General features: G+C 54.5%; 3 protein-coding genes across 3 annotated transcripts; 2 read left to right on the top strand and 1 right to left on the bottom strand.

The window, feature by feature from the left end:
* Positions 1-3,005: 3,005 nt before the first annotated feature.
* Positions 3,006-4,833, top strand: PLICBS_010150 (uncharacterized protein; the record flags this gene model as incomplete). Its single annotated transcript, XM_065601846.1, has 4 exons — positions 3,006-3,065; positions 3,195-3,526; positions 4,067-4,286; positions 4,579-4,833. The coding sequence occupies 4 exons, from the start codon at positions 3,006-3,008 to the stop codon at positions 4,831-4,833; spliced, it is 867 nt and encodes a 288-aa protein (XP_065457918.1).
* A 3,500-nt stretch (positions 4,834-8,333) lies between these two features.
* Positions 8,334-9,314, bottom strand: PLICBS_010149 (uncharacterized protein; the record flags this gene model as incomplete). The annotated part of the gene is made up of 1 exon (XM_065601845.1): positions 8,334-9,314. The coding sequence occupies one exon, from the start codon at positions 9,312-9,314 to the stop codon at positions 8,334-8,336; it is 981 nt and encodes a 326-aa protein (XP_065457917.1).
* Positions 9,315-21,366: 12,052 nt separating this feature from the next.
* On the top strand, positions 21,367-21,756 carry PLICBS_010148 (uncharacterized protein; the record flags this gene model as incomplete). Its single annotated transcript, XM_065601844.1, has 1 exon — positions 21,367-21,756. One exon carries the CDS (start codon positions 21,367-21,369, stop codon positions 21,754-21,756), a length of 390 nt encoding a protein of 129 aa, XP_065457916.1.
* Positions 21,757-22,289: the final 533 nt, after the last annotated feature.

Genomic DNA, 22,289 nt, shown 5'->3' with positions numbered 1-22,289 from the left:
CATGGGAAATGATGATGCGGCGAGCCCGCCAGACTGCTACATGTCAGACACTCACCCTTTGGGTCTTTGGGATTGCTCTTGCACTACCAGGCGTTAGCTTTCCCGACTCACTCCTGCGCCCCCACAGCCCTCGACGCTCTTGCAAGCTTACGCGTATCCGTTGCATAGCGCATCTAATGCACGACCCAATCTTGCGCGTTTCAGCAGTTTGCCTGCGAAGAATGATATCCAAGAACGGTCCGCGCCTCGGCCCCTTAGGCATCTGCTGAGGAGTGGGATCTGATGCAGTGCCCGCCAGACAGGATGTGAATTGAGAGTTGTCTTTGCGTTCTAGGCGGCGTGTATCTGTACGTGTGGCGTGGTTGGGCATAGTATCGTTACTAGACAGAAAGCCCCTTGGGGTAAATACCTCGGGCGGGAGCGAGTCCACTTCGTGCTTGGGAGCTGTTGGCTGCGACTAGCGTTGGACTTCGTGCTCGTATTTGACTGCCCACGGTATGAAGTCCAGATACGATGAGCTGGGGTAGCATTCTGTCGCTGATGTATGCACCATTTGATCGCAATCTGAAAGATCACCAATGAATAAGCTTGGGTGTTACAGACCATCACAAATCAGATGCTGCGCCCGTCTGCTCAAGATCTGTAGAGCGTCGCCGAAGCCAGGGCTCCTTTTTTACGCACCTGTATGCTCATGAAGAGAAAGCAGAGGCGTCGGTGCTGTACTTGGGAACCCTTTGAGTAGAATTGGACAGGCAGTATTTTGTGCTCTCTTGCTTGAAGGATGTACGAGAAGCGTGCTGCTACCTGGACTCCTATTCCGTGGCTCGAGGCGGGGCTGAAAAACAAAACGGGTGACATAAGTCCTGAACACTGGCGAGCAGCTGGAAAGACGCGAGGTGCGGATACTTTACATTATCAAGAGGTCCCATAATGTCGAAGCTAGCCGTTATGAGGCTTGCTCTGGTTTCAGTGGGGTGTCTACCAAGGCTGTCAGTATGCACAAATGCTTACCTAGACGACCTGGTTACTCAATGCAGCTAGGGGCAAGCAACGGACAACGCACAAGGCAGCTTGCAAAACCTTACCAAAGAGGCCTGCGCTGGTATTCAGGTGGCCGCGATAAAGTGATCCCCGAATCAGCAGAGATTTAATTTGAACACCGGCTTGCCTGTGATATCAACTGTGCGAGGCCCTAGCGTTCCGCCATGGGCAAACACACTGCCGATTTACGAAGCGGAAACAGGTTATCGCTCGAATAAGCAGGGAACAAGTCATGATTGGGTCGTATTTTCATCCTTTGCATCGCCCTCTATGACGCCCAGCATGGCACGGCTTGGACTCAGATACCCTGTTCCCTCAGTTCCTGCGCCGTTCGCGAATGTGATTCACACTGCGTCGCAAGATTTCGACGAAGCAATGGGCCGATGGCACCCTTCAGGTAGGAGCGGGAGGGTTTCACGCCAGGTTTTAGTGGTGTGAAGTCGCGGCGCTGATGCATGTTCCTTTCCCACCCCAGCTGGTGTCAAAGCACACCATGCCTGGTGGCCAACGTCGCAGCGCACCTAGGCATGCGAAAATGTCCCATAGAGATACCGCGAGGATCTTTGACTGCCTGGCAGGCATGGTAGCTGGGCATTCGGTATTGGCGCTGCATGAGGCTTCAAGCTGTTTTCTCATGCATAGCCTGTCCAAGGAGGTGAATTAGTCACAATACGCCTGGTAGCTCGTCTCGAGCATGCAGCTCGCATGCGTCGCATCATTGGGGGCGAAACCTCTGGTGGTGTATACCAATCGCGTCCTGCAGGAGCCAACAAAATGGAGCCGCGTTATTGGTCTTAAATCCTGGCTGGCCTCGAGCCCACATTCTTGTCGGCCGCACTCCAACAGATACCGAACACCTTGGAAGTAAATGCCGAAAGTGCTCTGCACATGTCAAAGGTTTTGGTGCAGTAAACATGACGCCTCGACTGCGCACGTTTATCGACGGTCGGTGAGCAACCTGCAACAGCAGTGCGCGGAGACCGGTGGGCAAATTTCTACAGCAATACCTGCCAAGAAGGCCTCCGTCAGTGCCGGCCCTCCCGCAACCCGGGCATAGACCGCACCGACAAGCTATGAGCTCCTTGTCTCACAGCCATAAAGGGTTATCGTTCCGTCCATGTGCTATGGCTTATGTCGCCTGCAACGGCCGCCGCCTCGCATCATACATAGCACAGGACACATGGCGAGCCAGCTTCGGCCGTCCGCCCGCGTTATGGCGCAATACCACAGAAGCATGCGCCGGAATATGTCACAATGACGACATGGCGCCCCACTTTGTTCGCGGGGATCCCGCCATCTAAACTCAGTACGGTGTCGGCAACATACGCGCTGGAGGGGCCTATTGGAGCCATTGCAGCCCCGGTGCAGCAATTGTAACTTGAAGCTCGGGCCATCGGGGCTGTCTCACTGCTAATGGCTCATTATGTCTGTGGCACGGCCAGTGCTTCGCTCTCCCCCGAGTGGGACAAATGCTTCTCTCATGACCCCTTTTATATATGATTGAAAAGCAAACCCGGTTTCCGCTCTTCTCCGCGGGACAGGGAAGGGACAAGCCCATGTCTCTGTCGCAGTCCCCGCCCAGACATATGCATTCCTGCCCTATCAAAACGGCTGTGAGGGACTGATGGTTATCGTGGCTCATTCCTGGCTGCAAAGTCCCGGGAGGGAGGTGATGAGCGCAACGTGCAGTGATTGGTTTGGTGATGATCCCTGCTCCGTCGCCAGAGCATTTGTAGTCAACCGAGCCTTGGCCGGTACAATGTGTGGCGTCCGGAGACTGCAGCCTGTGACCGCACGTCGCCACACATCGCACATCACGCACCCCAGCAGCATTTGTTAACTTACGAGATCACAATACGCGTCACCCTCGCTCATCGACGTGAGACTCCGGCGCTTTCAATTGCGCAGTAAACTGGCATTCCTTTTTATGTGTCCCTTGACGTCAAAGCGGAGGCGAGAGCGGCATGCCCCGTCGACACCAGGTTCGCAAGGCCTGCCAGCACTGCAGGAGAAAAAGAGCGAAGGTAAGCAAACACCTAGAACGCGCCTCAGTACTTCTTCTCCAACAAGGCAGTCGCTTGTGTATCGCTGCGCGCCACGCATCCACTTTGTGCCTCTGGGTACTTTGTGATGCTGATTCCGACCATTTGCAGTGCGATGGTGAGGATCCCTGCCGAAGGTGCAAGGACGCAGGTCTCGAGTGCGCCTTTGACCACTCACCGCGGAAGTCCAAGGACGACTTGCGCGCCGAAATTGAGCAACTGCGGCGCATCAGCGAGCGTAACGAAGCGCTCCTCGACGCCCTGTCTTCCACGGACGATGCCGACACTTACAACACAGTGGCACAGCGCCTCATGGACAGCACCGTCACGCGCGACTCCATCTACAATGATCTCCGGGACCACCTGAAAGCCGTTGGACAGCCCGAACCCACCCCAGCCGCCGTTATCGCACCATCTTCACGTCGTCACTCGCCGGCTACCTCGTACGCAGCGGCCACCACCAGCAGTATCCGGCCGGTGACGTGCCCGCATTGTCAAGGTGCGTTGCCAGCTTCATCGTCCGTGACCGATAGCAACAAATCTCCTGGGACAACCAGCGAGCGTCGCCTATCAGGGGACGCGCAGTCCGAAACCAAACTTCTCACGATCCCAGCCTCTGCTGCCGGCTGTGTTCCATTGGTAGCAGTGGTGCTGTCATTGACCGGGCCGGAAAAGACGAAGCAGATCGATCCCTGGACCCGCACTGGATGGCCTGTTTCCAAGATTAGGGACCGCTTTGACTCACTCCTGACGTGGGATTATTTGCCGTTCTGCCTCTTCTGCAAAGATCCATTTCTGCAAGATTTTGCCAGCGGGGATGGACGCTACTGCTCACCAGCGCTTGTCAACTCACTCCTCGCCTTGTCAACCCGGTTGGACGAGCGCCAACATCCTCAACAGCAACAGCACCAGAAAGAGCAGCAAACTTGCCTCACTAAAAGCGATGCCGATGGCGAATTCCCTCATTCTGATTGTTGGAACAGCCAGGCTTTGTTCGACGAGGCTGAAGCCCTCACTAGCGGAAAAGAACAACTCGGCACCCTCCCAGATATTCAAACCCTAGGCATGCTTGCCCTTTACCAAGTCAGTTGCGGCCGCGAGGCCGAGGCGAGGGAGCTTGCGGAGGCATTTAAGGCCGAAATTACCAAATTATGCCTCCAGGAACCGCTCGAGGCGGACAAGCAGGACGACCGGTACATGCAGGTACGCGCGACAACGTACTGCGGGGCTATATCACTCGTCCGGTACGATGTCCCGGCCTTTCCTGCTTCTACTTTCGATGTCACTGGGGTGCTAATTGGGATCGTTTTGGGCAGGATACTCAAACTACTGACAGCACAGCCCACTGGGATGCACACCACGATAATGCAGGATGATGGAGTTGCTCTTGATCGGCCGCCTTGTGCCTATGGGCCTAGTAATTCTTCGCCCGTGGTGTCAAGCGAGTTGTGTCAGTAGCGCAAGCATGAGCGAGCTGAAGCGCGTGATCGTGTAGTATGGATGGGCTGACGGCTCCAATATAGGTACACTGGCGGGCGAGTACAGGGCTCAGCTCAGTGGCCTCCAGCTCGTCCCTGCCAAGATCTTCCAGCTCACCGAATGGGTATACAAGCTTCTCGTGTGGTCATCGGCGGCTACGGGCGATGAGGTAGTGTTGGTATACCGTCGGTGTCTCGACTGGTACGAGGGTTTCTTTGCAATGCTCGCAGCAGACGGGAGCAACTCACCATTTGTGACTTTCATCCAGTAAGAGCCCTCACATATTTCCCAGGTCGTTCACGTATAGATGCATTTACCTTGCATTCGTCTTTCATATATGGGCGTATACTTGTCCGCACGGACCGTTGAGCAAGTACGGAGCTAACTGCTCTGCAGCATGTACTATCATTTTTGCCTGCTCTCCCTTTTCAGGCCGTACGTTACCATGCCTCTCCCGGGGCTTCATGTGCATCCGCGCGAGATCTGTTTGCAGGCTGCGCAGTCCATTCTTGGACTCTCAGAGGCATATGTCGACACGTTCGGTTTGCTGAAGATGTCTCCACTGGTGCCATACTTTGTGTGTGCGTCTGGCCTTTTGAGCCTCGCTGTCGAGGAGCCCGGACATGGCATACTTGATGCTGTTCCAGTACCCCATCATGATCACAACGATGGCTGCCTGGTCGAGACGACCGAATCACCACAGGAGACGATCAAGAAGGAGCCTGACGACGACCCGGTGGCCTTGGCACAGCCCTATAGCCACAAGTCGAGCGGCGAGCAACACAACTGGCCATCACCGCAGCCATTCCCCATCAAAATGCCAATAGTGGCCCACGCACGGTTGCTGCTATCCAAGATGAGCTTCGCGCACCCTGCGGCTTTCCTCGCGGAGGGTATGCTTCACAGGGCACCTGGCAGCAACTCCAGCCAGCTTTGGGAAGTCGTCCATTGTTACACTGAACATCTCTCCGCAGCTTATTGTGCGGCCGTCGTCGCTCCAGCGCAAGAGGAACGCAGGCGGCTCTGTGCGTGCAACCTTTCGGCCAAAGTTTCGAAGGCTCAGCAGTTCTGTCAAAGATGATTGCGAGTCAGAAATCATATGTTGCTCCCGTATCCGGTTCAGCTGTTCCAGTCGTCCTGTAAAGGGTCGCTCGGGTATGCCAATTGTGGCATGTGGCATACGCTCGCACAGGCAAAGCCCGTTCCAGGAACAGAAGTCTCTGGATATATATGAGCGGAAACAACTGTGGACAATACTGCCGGGCTAGTAGAAAGCTGCGGCAGTCCGCGGAAAAGCCAAGAATCCCGCTGAAACGAAGCAGTAGCGTTGAGCTGGGTTCACCGTCGGCAACAGGCTCCATGCAAAGGCCTAGATTCAATTGGAAAGGAGCTCCAGGAATTTTTCGTAGGCACATGTAGTAGCTTCTTGGCCAGGGATGGAGACAGATCTTGATTCAATCTCTCGATTCGTATCGTGGACTCGATTATTGAGCAGTGAGCAACCGTCAACGTCGTCGATGATAGTGCAGTGTTCGTCGTCAAGGTTGTCACCCAGCTCGTCATCATCAGAGTCACTGTCATCGTCGTTCGACATCTCCACCGTATCGTCAAAGACCACCTCAGAGCTGAAATCCACGTCGTCAGCGCTGGCATCTTGCTGGACACCATTGGGACCCGACAGGCTGCCGTTGGTGCTATCATTCCATGTACTGAGCTGATGGTCTGAGGCTAACGGCCATGGATGTTTCGAGTCGGCGACGCATCTCAGTGCCGGATGTTGCCAAACTTGTTCCAGCATGTTCATTAGCTGGCTGTTGATGTTGACTTTAGTCTCCCGGACCTGGATCTCTCTTTCCAATCTGTATGCGCGGAAAACGAAAGCCAAAAACCGTTTCCAAACGACTCTGTACCTCCGACGACTGCTTTCTTCGGCGAGAAGGGCAAACTGCTTTGGACTGCAAACATTGATCCTGGAGCTGACAAGCCAACATAGAAGCTTTCGGTTCGTATGGCGTTCTGTCTCTTCACACCGGTCGATGACAAGGTCAAGTGCGCTTAGAATGTACCATATCCTTTGCTCGTCCTCCAAAGGACTCCCAACATCCGGGTCACCTTCGCATGGTCCTTGGCCGATGACGTACTCAGCTGTCAGAGAGCGTCGCTGCGGTAACCGAGTCATTGCTCGCAAGATATCTCGCCGGCAATTATTAAATACCGCTGGCCATTGCGTACGTTCCAGCCACAAGGTCCTGGCAGCAAACGTGTCGTCTCCCATGGCATTATCGGATAGTCGTGGTTGCTTGACCGCGTTCTGATATTGATGTTCTCGCGACAATACCTTATCAATGTGGGCCACGACATCAACACTTGGGGCTGCGCCTCTTTTCGGCAGGTCAAGCACAACAGATGATTTGTCCCGTGCATTCGTCTGCCTCCCTGCGTTACTATCGACCTCGAGCCACCTGTTCCCAGCTCCTGCAGGGAAAAATCGCTGGCAGTGTACGTTTTCCCTCCATGGAAAGCCAATCATCGGTGCGTCGGTGCTAGACGGGCGACCTCTTGTCCTAGGGTTCTGCCAGCCGTGTTTGTCGCGACAGTGGGCCTGTATTCTCTAGGCAGCGAACGACGTACGCACACCGTCGACATTTTAGGCCATCAAGCTTTGGTGCGGCGAGATGAGGAATCGGCAACGTTCACGGATGGGGGAGTTCTAGCCGGCTCAGTTCAGTTTGACTTCGTATCACCTTTGAAATGCTTTGCACGGCCTGCACGACGGCGCGTCGTTCGGCTAAGGGCAGGCCAGAGTGACGCGTTCGTAGATGCGTTCCAACCTCATCGGCCACGCATGCGTATTCGCATATCCTGCAAACGATAATGGAGTAATTCGGAAGATGAACAAATGGGTCCATTGCGAGAGGTATGAGCGGCTTTTGCAGAGACTTTGAGGAACGAGTGCTGCGGATGGCCGGCCCAGTAACGACACAACCCATTTTCGCGTCGTTCTGACGCGACGCGTCTCTGGTGCATTAAATACGGACCCCTGCAGGCCCACTTTTGCGGCCAATCAGTCACGGAAGTCAACAGGAACGAGCTTGCCCAAAAGCGGGATAGCAATGCTGGTATGAATACCTACCGACCAAGGCCTACTAGGAAAACGCCAGAAACGTTGGCATGAAGGCCGGGAGCTACTTTCTCAGTAGACAACCCGAAGACGACATTTTTCTGTCCGGCCAAGCTCCTGTGTGTCGCCAGTGGCCAGACACGGCTATATCATTGACTCGAAGACATCGCAAATTGTATTGTATTCTCATGGATAGAAAGGAATAGACAAATGAAACTGTCGAGCGAGAAAATCATCGCGGTATCTAGTATCATGATAATCTGACGCTCTCCTTCGCCTTTTGATTCTCACGCATCATCTCTCCCTTCACTGACCTGCTTCCTATGCGACTCTTTCCGACCTTCTTGCGCATGATCTTGTACTCCTCGGCGCGTGCGTCGCTTCTAGGCTTACTGAGCTCTTGGTTCGCACCGCTCGCCTCTAAGGGGTTCGGCTTCCCCTTGCAAATCGATCTCATCCGAGATAACTGCTTTATCCAACCGCGGCTGATCGGAGCCGAAAGCTCTACCTGGGAGCGCTGCGACATTGTCGTCTGACGCAGACGTTGAATTCTCACCACTGCGTGGCGATAGTGTTTGGCGACCTGGAATGGCTTTGTAGGCCAGGAGACGATACGCCGTGTTGCGACAGTGGCGGTGGATAGTTGCAAATTATGTGGCGTAGGATATCTGGCCAGAGTAGGGTAGCTGCTCACCATGAGAGTATAAGCAAAGCCATGGCTGGGCCGCCCCGTACGAAGAGCCCGTTTTGGGTTGCATTGAATCAGTCCATGCCCTCTCGAGGTTGCTGTCCGAGCCGCAAAACTCGCCTACGATTCCGTATGTAGACAAGAGGGTACCGTATGGGTTGTGCTCGAACTCATTAACTGGGGCACGAAAGTTTTGAGACATGAGTAGCTCGATGCTGGGCGCGACGGCCAAGAGGGAGTCATCCTCGAACGGGTTGAGGAGGTTGCCTTGCAAGACGTCGTCAACACCATAATAGCTGACCAAATGATGTGGAACGCCACGGAATGTAATGCTGATTGTCTTCTTGACAAGGCCGTTCTTCTTGAACCGATAAGAGTTTACCAGCGAGTCCACGAGGGATCTTTCGGGATTCTTGGTGCTATCTCGGCCTTGGACCAAGACGTCGCCATTATCGGATCGCGAGGCACCTTTTGTCATGGACACACTGCCAGACGACCCGCCTGCAACCCGTTTCTTGCGGATGGCACGATTCCTCCCGCCAGCTTCGAATGTATTGTCGAGCTCCCGATAAATCAGAAAGTTGCCAAGGATTCGGCTCGGGCTCCAAGATAAGCCGTCAGTCCAGCGTTTAATGCCGGTGGCATGCTCCTCATAAATGAACACGCTGCCGCTTTTGATAATTTCCTGACGTTCCCTGTTATATGGACGGCGACGGATACGGTCGATACGGCCGCTCAAGGCCCACTCGAAAAGTACGAGGGCATCAAGTGTCGACGCTACATGGCCGTGCCACGTCGGGACGAGTGGAGTTGAATGATCTTCGGACGTCTGCATTTTACGCCTGATGCAGGGTTCCCATATGTGCTTATGCTGCCCATCCTGGTCGGCGACATTGGCGTCGCCATCACGGCGGTTGGACAGCTTGGGAGCCTTTCTCCTCATCGTCAACGAATTGCTGGAGATAAAACCACTTTCGGCAGGCCTGTCGTATACGGGCGATGGGGAGGGCAAGGCACCGTGTTTCATGGCATCGGAGGTCATATCGAAGGTTTGTAGCAATGACAGTTTGGCTGGCTACTGGGGAGGGCTGCCGGGAGACATGTGGTACAAGTACACCGTGCCACAAATGATGGTAGTGGTAGTAACAGATGTGATTGCAACGAAAGGGATGGTGATATAAAGAATAACGGTGACCGATGCTGTCGCAAGTAGGAAAATGGTGGAACTACCGGTCATCGCTGCAATGCCACGGCGGAGAAACGCCGGATTGCAACGACAGCACCACCTGACATGACCATGCAGCAGCTCTCAAGTCGCACACCAGCCTCAGCTTTATCACGCATGTATTTGTGGCTGGCGAGACGACAGACGCCGGCATGGTATTGGTCCTTGAAACTGGCTGGATGCTGCAGACGCCGCCTGCACGTAGCTGTAGTGCGACCGTGATGACATGAGACCTGCACCTTCACTGTCCGACCAAGGCCGGCCCGCAAGGCACTAAAAGGGGTCCGGAGACACTCCACGACGTTTCATTGGCGTTTCTATCACTATATCGCCCGCTCATTCCAAACACAAGGCTCCGGAGCGACTCCATACCTTCTGATTGGCTCTTTGAGGGACCCATATGCATTGTCGCGCGGAGCGCCCCATGTGTGAGGCAGGCAAGCAGTTCCCAATACATGGCACACTTTTCAGTGCTGCGAGAAATTGTGGGTCACCGATGGGCATTCGTCTGATTATTTTGGCCATCGACGTACTATCATGTCTTCTCGATCATGGTTCCTGTCGAGCCATATTGGTTGGTCGTTCGATGCAGAGTGATCACTTGATCAAAAAAGTCAATAGCCTGATAGTCTGCATGTACAATCTTGCTGCAGAATCAATTACTCTATGGAGCAGATCCATACCTTGTAGGTTAAGACCATACAGGAGTACGTTGGTCCGTCTTCGACCTTTGTTCTTGATGGTTCAGGATTGGACCTTGACTGAGGCTTGTACCGTTAGATATTATCTAAACCATGCTTCGCAGATCGTGGCTTCCAGCTCACCTAGAAAGGCTGGCTGATGAAAAATTAGCTGTTCGGGCAATTGCGCTCGTCGAGCTTCTTCCAATCATGTTCTAGGGGAAGGTGATCAGTCGCCAGCTCCATGTTCTAGTGCGGTGCTTGAGTACGTACAATGTATATTGGCAATGTTGCAGCAGTGATGAATTGCTTCCGTCTGCTTTTTGTCTAGCCCAGCTACTCTTTATATTATTGGTCCCAGGGAATTGCCGTTTTATAGGAAGGCCTCTACTGAGGTAATGAAAATGGCTGAGAAGAATGCTCGCCTCTGGCAGTTCAACGTAGTAGTTGTCAAGGGGTCAACTGGTCGCTGTGCTGTCTCGCCATGGTAGGTCTCACTGATGTCAAAGTTTGATTCAGGGCTCTACTCAGACGGATCCCTCTCGACGGAGAAGGCTGCCGACTACGGTTATGTGATACACCGCAATGGACTTACCTTGACGAGCGGCAGCGGTCGCCTAGGCCCTGCTGAGGTCTTTGACGCGGAAGTCAAGGCCGCCTTTGAAGGCCTGCGTGCTGCACTGAGCCTCCCTAGCCCACAACACATCTTTGTGTGCCTCGACAATCTCGCCGTCGCGACTTGCCTGAGAGGCATGCCCGCGGACTCTTCTCAGGAAGTGTTCCTCGAGTTCCAAGCTCTAGCCACGACTCATTGTGCCATTGATGTCCTTTGGACCCCCGGCCACACCAACATTCCAGGCAACGAGCAGGCGGACGCCTCAGCGAAGGCGGCTACCTCCTTTCCCGAACCTGCAGACGCTCTCCCAACACTCGCTCATCTGCGCAGGACTGCCCGACAGCAGCCCAGAGACGCGTTTGGAGCCCCGTGGGACGCCTCTGCACCCGACCAGTACAAGCCTACGTCGGCTACTGTCTGTTTTCGCGATCTCTTTCGGCGAAAACGCATCCGCTTCTCAGTTTCGGCCCCTGCTATTGGCTGTTGTATGCCGAAAAAGGTCACTCGTCCAGCGCCCTCGTCCAGCGCCGGGGACACGGACCCTGCCGAGCGGACTGCCCCACTCGCCGCGGAACGGTCCGATAGGTTCGCGCGGAAAACAGACAGTATATGCGAGATGAGAAGGGGCACAGCAACACTATGGACGCACAGAAAGGAAAAAGCACCGCGAATTGTAAATACACATTCTCTCCGTAAAGCCTCCATCAACCGTGATCAACCGTGATGATTTTGTCCCGCAGCACACTCCAGGTGAACAACGAACAATGTCAGCTCTGCCTCTGCTCAGACCTTCCTCCTCATCACCACACCGCAAGCCGCCTGCAAACCTTTTACAAACTCCGCCGCCGACAAGCCCACGCCTGCGGACGGGCCGTGGCAGCTAAATTTCCGGTTCGCCGGGTCAGAGTGACCGCTTTCGCGAAAAGTAGGTGCAGCGCTATTGGAGCGGGAGGCGGCCGAGGATTGCCGTCCGCGCGACTGCGGGGCTGAGTAACTCATCAAAACCTTTGGGGCAGCTCTGTCCGCAGGCTGGTACAAATTGTGGTTCGCTTCATATCTCTTGTCGCTTGGTATTCGAGTCGCTTATTAGTTGTTCCAGTGTAGGTAAGACGAGGGTTTGATTCAGAGGGGAGGGGGGCGACTATCACACGCGCCACTGAGCTGCTCACTCACATGCGCACAGTATGCTCTTGACTAGCAGTTGACAGCAGTACTGATAATGTGGCACGCGGGATGAAATGGGTTTGCGGCGTTCTGTTCCAATTGATTTCACAGTCCACTAACTTCCTGCCTCGAATCGGGAGCTAGCCATTTTCGTAGACGTCGCCATTGTCGATGTCCTGAAACCTTGTCAAAGTACTGAACGTAAGCGTGAGGGGAAGACCTGGCCACGACTCACGGCAAGAGTCATGCTAACATTATCCAGGCTGACAAAGGTTTGCAGTCAAACGGGCGGCTACTGGCGCCCGGGCGCCATTTTAAGCCGCCAGTCAAATTTGTTTCGTACTTGTCACCGTTCAGCCAAATACAGGTCGCGACAGAGTTTGGCGACAAGACCACAACGGCAGCACTACTTCCTCCAGACTGCATTCCAAATGTTGTGTGTGATCTCGCAAGCAGCGGTGACAGCGCTGGTTAACCCCGCAGCGATGTTGCCGCCGTTCGACCGGTTACCTGCGACGCCTGGCTTTAACGTGCCGCGGGAGGTTCCATGCGTCCTGCTTGTCTCATCCTGTGGAGTGCCCGTGGAGGCGGATCGATGCACCCGTTTTTGGAGGCGTGAGCGCCACTCGGGTCCACGGGCACCCGCATCTTCGCCGCTGCTGTCTTGTTTGTCGCTCAGGCGGCAGCTATGGTGTTGTCCCAGGCACCGACAAGGACGCTGCGAGGATAACGTTGTTGGGCAGCCAAAGGCGCCCATGCTATGAATCGTGGCTACCCCGGGGTCAGGCTCATCCACACGGCACTTTAAAGTCGTTGATGGAAGTGTGGCAATAGTCTTGCTGCTGGGTTGTGGTACAATCCCAGGTGCCCTCTTTGTCAATGGATGTCGCCTCTCGGGCCTCACCCGTCCCATCATAATGCAATCATCGGAATCACTGCTGTCAGTCCATCGGTCCTTGTCAAGCTCACGGGCGTTGTTGCTCTTGGTATCAACAGAAATGCATTGCTGAACCCGCTCGTCGAAGCGAATGTGCTTTGGTACAGGATACGGCAACGTAGTGCTCTGCGACATGAGCTTTGACACGTTTTGCTTCTTGAGAATTGGGTGTTTGCCCAGGTTGACTGATGAGTCCACCCCAGGCAGATTTGAGCTCGACAGCTCGGACTGAGCTGGGATAACACGGTTTGATCCGGTCCCCAGGGGACCATACAAGCAAGTAACGTCACAAACCTTGAGCCTTCGTTGATAAATTAGTCAGACACTGCCGGCCTCGCACGGGACACGGATGTAAAATACCAGTTAAGCGTGTCGGGCGAAACCCTTCTGAGGTCATTTCTCGCCCTTGCCCACGCTCTCCAGGAGGCATTCTCCAAGCGGTTACTGTTGGGCAACTCATGCCTCTTGGAGATGATGTATCTCCACGACAACCTGATATCCTCTTCCCTCCAGTCGTCAGACAAATAATCGACCTGTCTCGTCGGCTTGCTCGCCGCGGCACTGTCGTCCGCAGCATATCGAAGATACGCGGGTCCATTCGGTCCAGTAATTTGACCGCAATTGTCCATGTCAGCGACAAGATCAAATCCAGAGTCGCTCGCCTTCTGTCTCTGGTGAGGCCCTGAGTTGTCATGCTGCGCCCCTGACGGCGGAGACGACGTTGCCAGTGACCCTATTGGAAGACTACATCTGTCCAGACAAGAGTTGCCCATGTATAGTGCCTTATCGCATTCGGACGCCTTTACCAGGCTGCTAGCCTGCGTCGACGGAAAGTCGGGATCCGCTTGTCCTGTATGAAGTGGTGGAGGAGTGCCATAGCTGCCGGATTCCGTGAACGATATATATTGACTCGCATTTAGATTCCTAACCATGGAACTCGACTTGCTATCGGCCAATGACGCGGCAGTCAACCTTGGTTGAGATCGCGAGCGGCGCATTAGCAAAGAAATGGATTGGCTAAATTCTCAATGGCCAGGATCGTTCGACTATTATGGATGTTGCCCGCCCGAGAAGTCTAACCTTCGCTGAATAGATAGCACGATGTGTGGATGTGGCGATGGCGCGTGTAGGTTGTAGATGTGAGCAACGTGAGCGACAATGGTGTGAAGGACTATGACGAATTATGCTGAGGATGGATGATGAAGCAGTTGGCGCCGTTCTGTGGGGGCGTCAGGGGCTTGCCACCCGTGGCTGGATGCCGGCAGATCCCGGCTGGGGTGGCGGGCACGCACCCTTCTTTCACTTCCAATGAGTACGACAATCGACGCGTGGCTCTCATTGACTCGATCGCCCCTACCCCACCTGCGTACCGCATGCCGTCACCGTTGATACGATTTGGACCCCCAACGCCCGTGTTGTGCCGCTCGCTTTCGTCTCCGTTCATTTCGTTGATGCGCAAACTACAATTCTTGGCATCCACGACAACCCGACGTCATGTCGGGGACCGATGGCGCAGCAGCATTGGGTAGTATCTGACGGGCACCGATGCCCACCCCATGTGCGATCTGTGGGGCAAAATTGTGCAGGTGTGGACCATGATGGGCCCAGCACTGCCATTGGCTACGATGTGCAGGCACGCCGTACATGTGACCGTCCAAGCAAGCCATCAAAACAAGCCGAAAATCCTTGCCGTGTTGCTACTGCAGCAAAGCCCCGATGTCAAGAGACCCATATCATTGTGCTCGTCAGCAATCGATTCAGCGATCCATTTCTAGAACCCGACGACTAACAAATCCAGTTGTACAACCTACATTTCCGCGCTGGCAATCAGCCGACGCATCGTCCAACTGCTTCAAAACTCCAGAGCCAGGCAGTGCGGCCTGTCAGGGACCAACGCTGGCCATTGAAAGCTTGGCCTAGGAGCGCTAGTAGAAACCCTACGTTGCCTCGGGGTAGACCATCTCCATTTCCATGCCAGATGCGGTATCAACTCCACCATAGAGCGGAGCCAAAGAGAGCGAATTTGTGAGATTACCTCGTCGAGCATCCTATTGGAGCCTCCGTGAGTTCTGATACACTGGCCTAAGATTAGGAACCTTTTCAGGTGAGCCACCTCGGGACAAAGCTCTGTACATGGCTAATATGGACAAGAATGCTCAATGACCCAACACGAAGGGATGTGGTTAGATGGGGAAAGAGAGGCGATACATTTATTGTGGTAGAGGTGCGCCCGATTGAGCTCGCACAGCCAGGACTGTTTGCATACCAACGCCGACAGCTAGGGCGAACGATTCAACAAATGTGTCCCGCCGAAGCATTTCAGGCATAGGAATATGTCGAGTTTCATACGACAACTGGACAAGTATAGCTTTCATAAAGTGAAGTCACCGCCGAATAATGCGTCATTGTTCAGTGGGAGTGAGAGCTTCTCGCACTATGTCCCATGTCGACCCTCGGCGCCAATTTATACGAAGCAGACGATTTCGGAATTTAGACATCCGTACTTTCGACTCGGCGGGGAGGGCGACCTATATAAGATTTGTCGAACCAGCACCAAAGCATCCAACGGCGATGGATGATTCCATCCACTCTCAACGCATTAGCATCATCTCGGAGAATTTGACCGCAATCCAGGGTCAGATCCGGAAAATTGAACGGGCGCATGCTAACGAGGCGCGGACCAACAGGCTCCTCGTGGAGGAGGTCTTGGCTCTGCAGAAGATGCTTCAGGACACAGACTGGAGCACAACACGAGATACTTAATTACCTTTCCCCATTCACCTACGACGGCTGAAGTAACAATCCCGCGGGAGGTACCAGACGTAAGCCAATTTACGGACGGACGACACCGCCAATTCAGCGGGCGGGTCTGCGCTGACCCCGCGCCCTTGCTCAACCCGATGTGAGAGGGGAAGAGGGAGGGGACCTTGTGCCGCGGGCTCCCCAAAGAAAGGGCTATCCTCCTTTCAAAACTTTAAATTCACTCCGGCGTTCTATTGTCCCGAAAATTTTATCAAGAGTCGGGCCGGGCTGCGGTAAGGCGGAAGTATCAGTGGCTCGGGAGATGACATCATCTTGTATTGAAAGCCATCCTTGCACCGTTGTACTTTCACATGTGAATTTCTCACTCGTTTCAGGGCCCTGGATATTACGGCAAGAATGTACAGCCCCCAGTCCCAACAACTCCATTTCTCGTGTTAACAAGAACAGTTTGTACGGTGCCTTTGGTCTGCTCGAGTAGAGATATTTCTTGCAGTCTCAATTGTAATTTGCAAAAAAAGCTTCATTGAATTCCAGATCACATCAAGGCAATTTTGCTTTCGCGACCACGCCAAACATTACACCACGGCCTCCTCAACGTTCCGGGCGTCATGATCGGGAAATCCTTATGGGATTACATCTTCATCCGAACATGCATCCTCTTCTTGCATCTGGTCGCGCCCATCAGTGTCACCTACTCACTGGTCGGTCCGCTAGTCCGTCTTCCATTCAAACTTCCCCGAGTGCTACAGCTATGGCTCGCTCTCGAGGCCGCTTTCTATCTCGCCGTCTACCTACCGCGGAAAACATACCTCCAGAACGCTGCGAGGCATCCCCTTCCTCCCTGCCGTGAGGAGCGCAAAGAGCTGTTCGACCGCTGTCACAGCAACATACCTGACCCAGTCCAGTACCTGAGAAAATGGTTCCGTGGTGCACCAGTGGCGGAGATTAAGCGGGAGAATGTCAAAGACTTTTTCCGATGGGCTTTCTTTAACACGGGAAAGCCTGAGCCAGCATATGAGGAGGAGCTAGAGGAGTATGTTGGCGAGATGGAGAAGTTGTTAGGGATGAAATTGGAACCCGGCCGCGGCAATGCCAAGTGCCTCAGACTGACACTCGACAAAGTAGAGATGTTGCATCGCAGCTTGGCATGGTATCTGGTATACGCGATCGAATCCGCCCTGCGCAAGTCAACTTGCTAACTCTACATCTGCAGTGTGTGTCTGTCGTCGATACAGCGGCATCCATGCGTTTGTGGCGCCATTCCTTCAAATTCTATCAGCCATCGTTCCTCCAGTATCTTACTGTCTTCCCCTTACGGCCCCTCACTCTCTTTAGCTCCCATAGCTCCTCTGGGCAACGCCTCACTTACTGGCACCGGCCGCACACCTCAAAGACGCGGCTACCGATCCTCTTCATTCACGGCATTGGCATCGGACTCTACCCGTATATAAACTTCTTGGCGGATCTCAATGCAGAGGGTAACGAGGATGCAGCAGACGGGGAGGTGGGGATCATTGCCATAGAGATTCTGTCAATAAGCTCGCGAATAACAGCTGAAGCTCTGACAAAGAAGGAAATGTCCGAAGAGATTCAACATATTTTGGAGGGGCATAGTTGGCAAAAGGTTGTGCTGGTATCCCATTCGTAAGTGCTCTTCCCCTGACAACCCTATGTCTCCGTGTATAAGTTGACGTGCGCCGCGAGAAGTTATGGAAGCGTGGTTGCGACACATCTCCTGCGATCTCCCCAAATCGCACATAAAATTGGGCCAGTCTTATTTGTTGACCCCATATCCTTTCTGCTTCATCTCCCCGATGTGGCGTACAATTTTGTATGCTTACTCTCGTACGTCGGGCTTATACACTGCCATAACTAAACTCTAACGTCGCAGATCTGTCGAAAGCCAAGCCAAGCAAACGAATATCTGCTTTCTTATTTCGGCTCTAAAGATATGGGCGTCTCGCATACGCTATTCCGACGCTTCTTCTGGGCTGACAATATTCTGTGGAAGGAGGACATTCGGGACCACCGCGTGACAGTAGCACTAGCTGGCAGAGACATAGTAGTAGACACGTCGGTAATTCGGGCATACCTCGCGGGTTCGGTGAGTGCAGAAGAATATGCTCTACAGACAGGGAATAGAGGCAATGCAGAGATGATAGGCGATACACCAGGGGTGCTGTGGTTTCCGGATTTGGACCATGGCCAAGTTCTCTATGGGAAAAAGACGCGACGAGTACTAGCTAGGGCTGTGAGAACGCTCTGCAAGGAGATACCATAATAACAGACGGGGGGATCTGGCCTATCAATAGGCACAAAATTAAGAAGGCTTGCCAGATATCTTGGGAGCAGCTGCGAAAGTACAGCTCGTCCGCCATGCCCAACGCCAGACAGACAAAACCCACTCACGCCCTGTCAGCGTCCGATATTGACGGTCGGCGTGCCGCCACGGCCCACGAGTCATTCTCGGCATCTGGCTCTGTGTGGCGCCAGGAGCGGTGTTGGACACCGGCGAAAGCGCACTCCCAGGTGGGCCAATGAAACCGCGACCGGGGCGCTGAACAGGTGCCCTTTGCCCTTTCGGCGGGAGAGTCCTGGTGTTCGCATCGTGGCGGGTTTGCGGCGGCAGAGCAGCAGCCCCGCCGCCTGCGGCTAAGGTCAACCGGGGGACGGCCACTGGCAGTGTGTACACCTGCTGTATTCGCGGGATGGACCACGGCTCCGTTCTGCCGCGCGCCGAGAGCCCCTCTCCCGCCTCCGCAGCAGGCGCAGGTACAGCCCTCGCCTCTGTAGTCAGAACTCTTTACGATTTGCCTTAAGCTCCCTCGCAGATCTTGCCAAGCGTGGAGCGCCAAAAGTGCGCACCCTCCGTTGTTGCCTGTGAAAATAGACGGGGAGCCACTTACCCAATTCCTTGCCTGCGAAGACCCCAGCAGTCAGCCCCCACGGAGCTCCACCAGAAGCAGCATCGCCCTGCACTTATGGCGGACATAGGCTAAGCGACGAGGCCAGATCAGATTGCGGGGGCTCCTTTGGGTAAGGATCAGGCAGCTACACAAAGGCTGTTGGCACGGCACAGGCTGGGAAGAGCCTCGTGCACGAGGTTTGGGCGACGAGTGCAGGCGAAAATTGGACCATGAACTACCCTGCCTATTCCACGACGGGCGATTGCGAGGGGAGGCCCCATTACGCCCCTCCTCTCTTCCCGGAGCCCCCCGGCTCTCTCCCAACGGCAGGCGGCATGCGACAGTGGCGTCTGGCCGTCCGTGCCGGTCTCGTCGAGCAGTTGGCACGTGGGACGCACACCGGCGACGTGTCGCACATAGAGCAAGCTTCATATTGCATAACATCTGCACTGAGAATATTTGCCCGCGGAAGCCGATGCTATAATCCGTGTGTTAAGGTCGAGCGCCTGCACGCGTTGTGCTTTGACTTCGGTTGAGGTCAAAGCTCAAACACTGGTTGCATATATTTGCACACCAGCTTCAATTACAGGGACTTTGCACCACAAAGCAAATATTTCCTTTGTGTATAAAGAGCAGCGCACTGTCGTGCGCTTGCAGATAGCTCTTCAAGATAATTCTCATCAATTACACGATGCCAACTGTGATCCCTGTGGAGCCAATTGTCTGACAATCCGCGGCGGCATATCAGACGGGCGCTGCTGCATGTGGTCCAGACTCTCCCGTAACCCACTCCGCAACATGCGCCAATGACGGAGCTGACCTCACATGTACGAGTTCGGCCAGGTCCAGGACATGCCTGCACGCGAAGCACCGGCCATGCCTGGCAGATAATGTGCCGCCTCTGATGGGTCCTCGACACGCGTGCTGGCGGGGTGGTGGCCTACGGCGCAAGGCGCACGAAGTGGCTTGGACCCGCATCTCCCAGGCAACGCAACGCTTTCCCTTCCGCGCAACATTTTCCCTTCCGCGCAACGCTTTCCCTTCCGCGCAACATTTTCCCTTCCGCGCAACGCTTTCCCTTCCACGCAACGCTTTCCCTTCCGCGCAACATTTCCCCTTCCACGCAACGCTCCCCTTTCCGCGCCACGCCCAGAGGCAGCTGAGCCTGCGGAGGCGGCGGTCTGAATGGGAGACCGTCTCGAATGATGACTTGACCGAGCCTCCACGGAAGCGCCAACGTCGTAGTACCCGCCACCCCGAAAGCGTCATCTGCGTCAACATCCAGTAAGCATGAATGTCAAGACTGTACCAATGTGCAACTATAATTGGAGTCGCGAGGCCAAGAATAATAGCATAGTAGTTGACAGGGCCAGGACTATGTGAATGGTTGGAGATCAGTCTGTTCCTCAGCCGTCAATCTATTTATCGACGAGAACCACCCAGACCAGATGTCGCACTGCACGTGTGCATGACTAACTGACGGCCGAGTAGAAGGTCCCCAGCGAATTGGGCAACAAAAGACTCTAAATTCTTCTATCTAACGATTGAATGTAGTCGGTATGTCAGACAATTGGCTCCACAGGGATCACAGTTGGCATTGTGGTGCAAAGTCCCTGTAATTGAAGCTGGTGTGCAAATATATGCAACCAGTGTTTGAGCTTTGATCTCAACCAAAGTCAAAGCACAATGCGTGCAGGCGCTCGGCCTTAACACACGGATTATAGCATCAGCTTCCGCGGGCAAATATTCTCAGTGCAGATGCTATGCAGTATGAAGCTTGCTCTATATGCGACAGATGGCGAATTGGACGGGGAGAGACCCAGTCGGACGATGGCGCGCGGGGTAGCCGAGGTCCTTTCGCCAAAGACGATGGGACGACGGTCGTTGTGGCGGCAGCGGCAGCCGCCAAGACCCGTGAGGTTGGACCCCCTGTCTTCGATCTGAAGCCAGACGCGAATGTGCAATGCAGCCAGTGAGATTGACATGCACTGTCTTTTGTGGCAAAACGTGGTATTATTCACCGGGAGTGATGCTTCGCAATGACCACAGTGCAGAGGGGGGCAACGTAAGCATTCGACACCGCCGCACCAACGCGCAGCTGGCGTGACCTGTAGCTTAAGACACGGCACGCCCAGACACGGCACGCCCGGATACGTCACGCCCAGATACGTCACGCCCAGATACGTCACGCCCTAGAGACGTAATCGACCGGCGGTGACGGACATGGTCTCAGAATCAGGCCGTCGCTTTCGGCTGAGGTGCCGTCAGCAGTGATGAGACGTGTCGGAGCCCGAGTGGCTGGCCCGTGGCGTCTGTCCAATAAATCCGGATTGATAGTTTCCTTTAGGCATAGAGTAGAGTACATGCAAGAATATCTAGCGCTGTTGTCAGACGTACGGTGTGGATACCAGCATTAAAGGCGTCACTCTCGAAGGAATGGGTGTGAGGGCAGTTGCCCAAGTGTATTGATCGTGATGTGTTCTGTCCATTCTCTGGCCATCTTCGCGGTCCCTTTTCGTCTGTGAACCACTGAGACATTCATCTCGCTACACGCCCCTGTATGCACTTATCCGGTGCAAGTGGAGTTATGCACGCCCACTTGTGCAACAGCTGTCTATATAACACTCGGTGGCTACCTACTCTTTCGTCGCATCTCTCAGCTGTAAAGCACCGCGCTACTTGACAAACCCTTCAGTAGACTCAAATGGCACCGTACGCCAAACTTATCTCCAACAAGGCCGAGATTTTCTTCGAAACTGGAGAGCAATGGGCTCGTCAGAACCTCAGGATTAAAGTTAACACTACGCGCACACAAAATGTCACGATCCAAGCAGACGATGAACAGTTCTCGGCTACTGGCAGCGGCGAGAGCAACAAGATTATCTTCGAACGCGCTTTCAGCCCGCCACGCAAGAAGTTCTCGATTACTTTCAAGTACGATGGGGGTGACGGGAAGTTGGCTCCGTCGAAACTGAAATCTGGGGGCCCGTACAACATCGGAACATACAGAATGCTTGTTGTCGTGGCAGAGAACGGAGATGACAGCGACTATAACGACGTTGTGGCCGAATTCTCGGGACATGCCGCGAAATAAGAGCTGCAATAGCGCGGGGGTTTGACTTTGTATGCATTTTACTTAGTGAAATTCACTTGCACACAGCCAAATGCCAGCCAAATGCCGGCTCTCGGCCGCCATATGCCAGTGCAACGCCCTGGACAGCGAGCTCATCGCAGTCACCGACCAGTCCCAATCTCCCACAGGCAGCCGCCTGTTTGGCCTGGCCCGCCTCGTCCGCCCACATACTGACTGACTGACCGCGAGCTGCTTGTGTTTGTAACCTAGGTTACAAAGTGGGTCCTCCGCAGTTGGCTTGCCCCGCTGCGGCCTCGCTGCCAGTCGGTGCCACCCAGTGCCCCGTCTCCGTTGGAAGTGCCCTAAACCTCAAGCGTGACAGCCGGCGGCGTCCCGCGCGGGCCACATTTTTGACGTCGGCTCGGGCCGTTGACGTCGACCTGCGCGCAGCATGAGCGCATCCGCGGGAGTCGTGCTGGCGTCGCGTGCAACGGCCGGCCAACGCGTGCTGGAAGAGGCCCAAAACGCACGACATGGTCGCACGCCCATCCCGC

The sequence above is a fragment of the Purpureocillium lilacinum genome, assembly GCF_023168085.1.
Source record: "Purpureocillium lilacinum CBS 284.36 DNA, scaffold_8, whole genome shotgun sequence".
NCBI classification, from domain to species: Eukaryota; Fungi; Ascomycota; class Sordariomycetes; order Hypocreales; family Ophiocordycipitaceae; genus Purpureocillium; species Purpureocillium lilacinum.
This window is presented reverse-complemented; position numbering and strand designations above follow the sequence as displayed.